This window comes from Rutidosis leptorrhynchoides, chromosome 11 (genome assembly GCF_046630445.1).
Source record: "Rutidosis leptorrhynchoides isolate AG116_Rl617_1_P2 chromosome 11, CSIRO_AGI_Rlap_v1, whole genome shotgun sequence".
NCBI classification, from domain to species: Eukaryota; Viridiplantae; Streptophyta; class Magnoliopsida; order Asterales; family Asteraceae; genus Rutidosis; species Rutidosis leptorrhynchoides.
The window spans coordinates 76,682,861-76,692,263 of NC_092343.1; the positions used below are offsets into that span (position 1 = coordinate 76,682,861).

A 9,403-nucleotide genomic window follows, 5' to 3' on the forward strand; every position below is an offset into this window, starting at 1 on the left:
GAATGGGAGACGTAGCCCCACTCCGGGATCTCTAAATCATGGGTAGTAAATTTACGAGTAATTACTTAAATACTCATTTCGCCTAAAAACACACAGGTTAAGAAATATCATTATTACAATGTATGTTTTGTTACTTTTTAGTTTTACCTCTTTCACTTTATATATCATTTTATCTTATATGCGTAATTTAAGGGGATAAAAGATATCTCTTTATTCTTATTTATTTATAGAAGTGGATAAATATTTTGTGACATCCCAAAAAGGAACAGTAGCAATAAAATAGGGACTATGGAAGTAATACGAGTATTACTACTCCATCAGTCCCATATTACTTGTCTTTAGACAAAAAATTGCATGGTTTAAGAAATATTATCATTACACTGTACTTTTTTTTTTACTTTACAGTTGTATCTCTTACTTTTTATCTGTCATTTTGACTTATATTTATAACAACAACAACAACAACATCAAATTTCACATAAGTGGGGTATGGATGAGGTAAGATGTAGGCAATCCTTTCTCTATCGTAGAATAAAGAGAAGTTATTTCCCCACTCAAAGTGAAACACCTCAAGAGTAGAGAAAGTCATCATTCACAATGTTCTATGGATAAATAGATTGTTTTCTAATGGACCTCTGGTTCATAAGTAGGTTATAAAAAAGTGTGAGACGCTATGAAAATTGTAGAATCGAATTTTTATAGATTTTAAGCATACCTAAAGTTCAATTTAAGCTTTAAACGACAGTCAAGTCGTTAATAAATAGACGTTTGTTGTTGACTCGATTAAGAATATTTTATTCTTACCTTATTTTTTATATTTTTTATAGAAAATAGATGATTAATTTAAAATAGAATATTGGATAATTAATTATTATTTTTTATTTATTTATAGAAATAAATAATTAATTTAAAATATAATATAATACTCGAAAATTAATTAAGACCAAGGTAATCTAACTTATAGGGAATAATAATATACGGAGTAATTGGGTCCCTTTTATAAAGTTAATTTCGGCCGCCTGTTTTGTCGTCTCTTTCTCTTCATTTCCCCTTCCCTTTATATTCCCATATCTCTCTCTCTCTCTTTTTCCGTTTCCCATTTTTTACTCTCAAGTACGAGGAATTAAACCGGGTTTTCTGAACCGCTATATATGTAGTATAGTCAAACACTGGTCAACAGTTGCCGCCGATAAAGATTTAAAGACACTTTGTATATTTTTTCATCTTGAAGCCAGCTTGATTCATGGCTGGAAGTAATGAAATTAACACAAATGAAGCCAAGGTAACCAATACTAAGAGTTAGTTTATTTATTTATTTTATTTTTGCTTTATTTTTGTCATGTTCTTCCTAAAATGGTTAGATTTTTTTCTTGATTACTTATGCTTTTTGATACACATATTGGGTAATTTTTATTTCATATGTTGACCCTTTTTTTCTACTGATTTACACATAAAAATTTGTTCTTTTTCTAAACTCCATCACTTCAAAAGTCATTCATTTTTATTTTCAAGAATTTTTGGGCAAAATTTTGAAGATCAATACTTTGGGCAAAATTTATTTATAAAGTAAATCATCAACTTATTAAAAATATAATGTTTTTTTTGTTTTTATCATATTCTAGTAAGGACATAAAGCGGTAAATAAGTTTTACCAAAACAGCTTCTGGTTACTAAACTTTCTATTTCTATTTTTTATTATATATTATTATATAAATATAAATATCATTTTTTAAAATGATCATATATTTACTATAATTTTTTTAAATGATTATACTATGATTTTATTTTATTTTAAAATTCTAACAATATTTCTGGTCCATTGTAGAAAGTGGTTCCCTTACACACATGGATCTTAATATCAAATTTTAAATTAGCATACAACATGCTCCGGCGACCGGACGGCACATTCAACCGGGAACTTGCTGAGTTTCTTGACCGGAAAGTAGCTGCCAACACAGTTCCGGTTGATGGGGTCTACTCGTATGATGTCGTTGACCGGTCAACAAGTCTACTCAACCGTATCTATAGATACACTTCACCGGAAACTGAACCTAATTATCATTCAACTACCGGAATCATAGACATTGAATCACCCTTAAGTACAACAGAACCTGTTCCGGTGATAATATTTTTTCACGGTGGAAGTTTCACACATTCGTCAGCAAATAGCGCGATTTACGACACGTTTTGTAGACGATTAACGGGTTTAATTAAAGGGGTTGTTGTTTCGGTTAATTATCGGCGGTCACCGGAATATCGATTTCCGTGTTGTTATGAAGATGGGTGGGAAGCGTTGAAATGGGTTCACTCTAGATCATGGTTAGTTAGTGGTAAAGATAAAAAAGCACATGTTTATTTGGCGGGCGATAGTTCTGGTGGGAATATCGCCCACCATGTGGCCCATCGGGCTGCAATTTCTGGTGTGGAAGTTTTAGGGAATATTCTGTTGCATCCGTTGTTCGGGGGAGAACAACGGATGGAATCAGAAATATTATTGGATGGTAAATATTTTGTGAAATTACAAGATAGGGATTGGTATTGGAGAGCGTTTTTACCCGAGGGCGAAGATAGGGATCATCCGGCGTGTAATATATTCGGGCCTCGCGGGTCGAATTTAGTGGATGTTAAGTTTCCTAAAAGTCTTGTGGTTGTTGCGGGTCTTGATCTTGTTCAAGATTGGCAATTGGCGTATGTTGAAGGGTTGCGAAAATCGGGCCAAGATGTGAAGTTGTTGTTTTTGCAACAAGCAACAATTGGATTTTATTTCTTGCCTAACAATGAGCATTTTTATACATTGATGGAGGAAATGAAGAAATTTGTGAGTTTGTAAGTTTTATTGGGCGTTAACGTGAAAAGTTGAAGTTCTGGGCGAAATATGGAAAGTATACATAACTTGATATTTTGACAATCTTAGTATATTATTGTACGGAATAGTATTTAGTATTAGTATATTTTCTAATTTTGTTGTGAGATTACTCGATTGGAGACACAGGTATCAATTACTAATTTTAATCGAGTTGGATTTAAACTGGGATTTTGCAGTCTAAAATCCCTTGAAAGTTTAGTATGCCCTCATAGGGTTTTTATTATTGTTAATGGAAGCTAACTTCACTAAGATGATGTAATATTAGTAACAATTATGATATATGATGTATTGCAAGTCTATAAATGTTTATATTGGTTTATGTATTGAATTTGATTCTAGTAACAACTTTTAATGTTATTTGAAATGGCTCGATTTTGAAGCAAACATCGAGTATTGATTTAGGGGTATATTTGGAAAATTTTAAAATTTTCAAGGTTGATTACATGATTATGGTGGTGATAGTTTGAGAATGGAATGGGTTAATGGGGTTTGGTGGTGCAAGGTGAATCAAGAAGAAAGAAAATTAAATGATTGGGAAAATGGAAACAAGTTTGAGGTTGGAAATGGATGTCATAATCTTGATTTGATTTAACATTGTCTTTTTTTCAAGGGTTTTAGTTGGCCGTGTTGCAAAAGTTAGGAACTAAAGCGACAACTTCACAAAAGCAACACATTTGAAAATAACCACTCCGTATAAATTTTATGGACAGCACAAGAGTTTTTTGGCTTAAAGATTTATGTTTGGCAGTTTGGAGCTGAGCTAAATTCCTGTATTGCCCTCCAATGTAGACTTTTTGAGGAGTTGGCCAGTTGGGTGGTTTTAAATGACTTTATTGACTTACAAGACACGTTTTATTGGGTACAAACACCAAATAATTAAAGGTTTGTTTATTAGCTGTATTATTTGTTTTTATTATAAGCCTTTTTAATATTTCTATCCGCAAAACGACAATATAATTAAAGTCCTTGTCAAATTAATAGAACATTATTCCCCATTTAGTTTTGTTTTTTCTCTCAACATTTCACTAGTTATTAACTTAAAGTTAATTATTAAATAATCATTACTAACCATTTTAAGATAGTAGTGATTAACCATTTTAAGATACTTTAGTGATTAGGAGGGGCGTATCTACTCGGGACTCATTTAGATTCTCATAACATCACTAGTTCGAAATTATTTTACATAGTACTTTTTAAATTGTATAAAATGTTACTAAATTTAACTAAAATACTTCATATATTTATAGAATTTATAGTCTTTGAAGATAAATAAACATTAAATTACCTTTCAAGTAAAACAAATTTCACGACCCCATAAAATATTAATTTAATCATAGATTTGACGCTGGTGATTAAGTTCTTAATATTTCTTGTTAGATATTCAACTTCAAATTTCACTTGTAGAAATCTTTAGAAGTCAAAGAATTGTAAGAAACCGTCACTTGATATTCTATCATTTTACTTACATCTAAGTTAAAGTATTATACTTTAGAGGTAAAACTTTAGTTATTTACCTTTTATATTAAATATTAAATATTACTAATGAAAGTATAATTATAATCATTCTTTTTATATCAACACATTGTTGAAAATAGAAAAGAAGCTTGTGTTGTATACTCTAAGATAGTGTAATGTGTTGCCTCTTCTTATTCATCACATATGTATATATATAAGTAATACAGTGACTTAACCTAACTTGGAGAACAAAACTATCTCTTACAAATCTTATCACAATACAATTGTAACTGATCTACTTGTCATACATATATTATCAAGCGTAATACACCCACGCAGTTTCAGCGAGAGGAGGACGAATGTTAAGTCTGTCTCGAAAATCATCGAATAACACATGTGGCAATACAATTGTAACTGGGATGGATTAGCTACCGGAGATCCCGACTTCGAGCTCAATTTAGGAGATGTATCTACTAGTGCGCAAACTGTATTACAAAGTGTCATTCAAGCACGGGCAATTATATCCTTAGTGTATGAAGATTGTGTAAGAAACAAACTATTTGGATGTCGTTTAACCGCAATACCCAGAAAATAACTCAGCAGTCCAAGATCTTTCATAGCAAACTCACGACCCAGAAGAGAAATAATAGAGATGTGTTACGAGTCACAAGACAAAGAAAGTATGATATCATTCACATAAAGTAACAAGTAAGCCATATGTGCACCCTTGCGAAAAATAAACAAAGAATTATCACTCTTGATATTCACAAAACCAATTATATTAACAAACTCTGCAAACCATTGATACCATGCACGAGGGGCTTGCTTTAGACCATATAATAGGACAAACGCGATCTGGAAAACGTCGATCTAGGAAACCAAGTGGTTGGTGCATGTATACTCGTAAAGCTTACCATGTAGAAACACATTTTTGACTTGTAACTGATGAATAGATAAAGATTTCGAAAGAGAAATAATGAGAACAGTCCGAATCGTAGTCGGTTTAACAATTGGGCTAAAAGTCTCGTTACAATCTACTCCAACCTGTTGAGACCTGGCATCACCAACCAAACGAGCCTTATAGCGTTAAAAAGAACCATCAGATTTTATTTTATGTTTAAAACCCAAATAGAATGAATAATATTCATATTAGTAGTGCATGTAATCAAAACTCATGTCTCATTATCAATTAAAGCATTAAAATCATCAGTCATGGCAGTTTTCATATTATGGTCAAGTAACACATCCTTAAGGTGGCGTGGGATAGGCGAGAGGAAAGTAGAAGCAGAAAGATTAAAGGGGATTGTTGGTTTATAGATACTGGACATGCTACGAGTGTGTATAGTGCGAGCTGGTGGAGATTGAGCAGGAGACGTATTTTGGGATTGAGAAGGAGACGTATTTTGATATTTGGAAGGAGTTGACTTGCAACTGAAGGTGGTGTGGGCTGATTTCTTTCGGTTGGTCCAACAGCAGTCTGGCCAAAGGAATGTGAGGGAGAAATAGTGGGCTGACTTGGTCCATCAGAAAGAGTGTTGGGTGGTGTTGGCGCAATAGGTGTATTCGAAGCAGGAACGGAAGTGGGCCAAGTAGGCCGAAACATGAGATGTGGATCGCTATTTAGAAAGGAATAAGAATGGTCAGCGGGCTTGTGAATTTTAGCGAAAGGAAAATTGGTTGCATCAAAGATGTCATGATGAGAAAGAATGATTTTTTCAGTGAAGAGATCGTAACAGCTGTAACCTCGATTATGTGATGGATATCCTAAAAAGATACAAGGAGTGGAGCATTGTTGAAGTTTATTAATTGTTTGTGACGGAAGCTGAGGGTAGAAAAGATAATCAAAGACTCGTAAATGGTCATATGAGGGGTGGCATTTGAAAAGTATTTGTGTAAGGGTGAGGTTGTTAAGAAGTTTAGTAGGAACGATATTTAATAGGTAAGTCGCCATTTGGAGAGCATGATGCCAAAAATAATGCGGCATAGAGGAATGGGAAAGAAGAGTGCGCATAATGTTGTTTATTGCATGGATTTTGCATTCGGCTTTACCGTTTTAAGATGATGAGTAAGGGCACGAGAAACGGAAGATCATACCATTTCTGGTACAAAAAGAGTGAAAAGAATGGTTATCGTATTCTTTACCATTATCACATTAAAACTACTTAATTGGTATTCCAAATTGTGTTTTAATATAATTAGACAGAGCAAGAAACGTATTATAGACATTGGATTTGGGAAACGTCTAAAGAAAACTGGAATAATGATTGAGAAAATGAACATAATAACAATGTCATGTGGAACATAAAATAGGAGACGTCCAAACAATATTGTGTATACTGTAAAACGATAAAAAAAGTATTGTTATTTAAATCAGTAAAAGGTAGCTTGATTTGTTTGCCAAATATGCAAAATTGACAAACCTTAGTCTTAATCTCCCTATTACAACAAATTGACCTTTTATTACTAAGAAAAGATAAAATATGATTTTCCGGATGTCCAAGGCAAAGATGCCAAATATCTTCAGAAACAGTATGAAAAGTGGATGGTACACGAAGATGACGAGGAGTGGATGATGACAGAGGATATAAGTCTCTGGTACTATTGCATCTCAGGAGTGGCCTGCCCTTGGGTTATTCCATCACAGTAAAATGAAACGACTCAAAACCGTCTAATTAAAACCGGCCAAATTTTTTTTTTAGTACAAGAGCTGCGCACCAAAACAAGGTGCGACGCTTTTGAAGACCTAGAAGCGGCGCTTTTGACTCCAGAAGCGGCGCTTCTACTGCCTGTTGAAAAACTCCACAAAAGACTGACCAGGAGCGGAGCTTTTACTACAAAAGCGGCGCTCCTGTATCTGGGAAACGCAGTTTCGAAATTTGACTAAGTGTCATCCCAACCCAAATACGCCAACACAAGTTCACACCCCAAAATCCTAAGCACAAGTCCAATATGACTCAAAATACATTTAACTCATAAAATAAAATTATCTAGACAACAAGCGGGCACAACGACCCTTGGAACTCCAACGACCAGTTAAATACATTAAAGTAGCGATTTCGACCCAAATGAGTTTAGTTTCCAAACGAACGACGAACATGGTGTTCGGGATCAAACTACCCAACCCTAAGTCGAAATCCAAAAGCTATCAACCACAAACAACCATAGGGAAATCCCCTAGTCCCCTAGCTTACCCTTGCCCTTCTCCGCACCTGAACCTAAAAAGATAAACAACGAGATGGGTAAGCATAAAGCTTAGTGACTGCAATAATTATACACATACATATATAATATACCTACTTGCAAACATTTACACATATACCGCATACTTGCTAGCAATTTAATTAGCATACTATCTCCAAGTATAAAGCTAATAACCTCCAATACCGCAACTTGCATAACCAATAGCATATACTCAAAACAATATAACATGCTACACTACAATATGTATACAAACCATATGGTTAACCATACTCACGTCATGGTGCTACAGGCTCTTTGGTTCACACCATACGCACCTATCATGATGCTACCGGCTCTTTGGTTCACATCACGTCTTGAGTCATACTCATGTTAAGGCGCTACAGGCTCTTTGGTTCACACCTCAACAACTCGAGCTATAGTGCTACAGGCTCTTTGGTTCACACCTCAACAACTCGAGCTATAGTGCTACCGGCTGTTTGGTTCACACTATAACACCCGCACTACGATGCTACCGGATCTTTGATTCACATCCTAGCACACTCGCACATGCTATGGCACTACCGGCTCTTTGGTTCATGCCATAGCATACAAATAAATACACTATATACATACATGCATAATTATTCCACTCACCTCAACGCCTTGATGAATGCGACCGAATAATCCGCAACTCGTCAATGGAAAGTACCTATTCCATTAATCACATAACAACAACACAATTAGGGTGGATTTACAAACCAACCCAATTTGACACTTAGTGCCATTTTGACCCAATTGCACTTCCAAGCACAAACCGTGCCCAAACTAACCAATAATCACCAACACAAGTGAGAATTGTCCTAATACACCAATTAAATCAAATCATAAGTGTTAAACACTTATCTTACCCAATTTGACACATAAACCCTAATTTTGACCCATTTCAAAACTAGTCAAACAAAATACACCCAAATTAGGTTTCAATACCTCCATATCACTAACACTAGTGATTATACCCATTTTGCAAGTCTTAAACTTGACCAAAATATCAACCAACCCAAAATTCACCAACAACCATATAAAACCCGATTACTAGCATCACTAAACTCAATTCATGAGTGTAAATGGGTTTCTCAACAATTCAAGTTCAAACCCTAACTTTGAATATCAAATCAAACAATGAAATTTGGAGTTAGAAATTACCAACACTACCACAACGTAGTCATGAACGAGGTGAACAACTTTAACTCTTGCGACTTGACCCGATTCACTCTTCTTCTTCTGCAAATCTCTAAATCTCTCTCTAGAAATCTCCCTCTCTCTCTCTCTCTCTCTAAGATGAGATGAGAGAGTTGTGTAGATGTGAAAATGATCCAAAACTAGATCCAAATCTGATGTTATGGCTACAAATCCGTCCCCAAACGAAATGACACAAATACCCCTCATTTAACTCTTTAAAATTTCAAACAGCACCCAATCAGGACCAAAAGCGGCGTTCCTGGCCTAGGAGTGGTGTTCTTAGAGCCTTCCAGCTCACAAATTGAAATTAAAAACGTCCGACCTTGAATTACAGTCGTCTGAGCTTTTGATTCACCTCAATCTGAGTTCGTATGAGGAAGTTATGACCCAAACGGTGAACGCGCGCATAACCTCGCAGCACACACCAAACTTTTGCACATCAAATTCCCGACACTCCCAAACATTTGCGCTACGAAAAACGGGGTGTTACAACTCTCCCCCACTTAAACTGGACCGCGTCCCCGCGATCTAAACCTCATCGAGAACAAGGAAAGTACGCTTTCCCCAACTTTCGAGTTCTCAAACAACCCTGGACCCTTCGATGCCGCCATTGCATCTTATAAGTCCCACTTCCTTGAAATGTAACGTTTTACCCACATGATG

General features: G+C 35.1%; 1 protein-coding gene across 1 annotated transcript; it reads left to right on the top strand.

Moving 5' to 3' along the window:
* Positions 1 to 1,074: 1,074 nt before the first annotated feature.
* Positions 1,075 to 3,153, top strand: LOC139876771 (gibberellin receptor GID1B-like). The gene is made up of 2 exons (XM_071864143.1): positions 1,075 to 1,282; positions 1,826 to 3,153. Exons 1-2 carry the CDS (start codon positions 1,244 to 1,246, stop codon positions 2,828 to 2,830), a joined length of 1,044 nt encoding a protein of 347 aa, XP_071720244.1. The 5' UTR covers positions 1,075 to 1,243; the 3' UTR covers positions 2,831 to 3,153.
* The last annotated feature ends 6,250 nt before the right edge of the window (positions 3,154 to 9,403 follow it).

Excerpts from the sequence above, each read along its gene's own strand:
- LOC139876771 (XM_071864143.1), top strand. The coding sequence starts at position 1,244 with ATGGCTGGAAGTAATGAAATTAACACAAATGAAGCCAAG. Across the intron at positions 1,283-1,825 it reads TTAACACAAATGAAGCCAAG|AAAGTGGTTCCCTTACACAC; the intron begins GTAACCAATACT and ends GGTCCATTGTAG.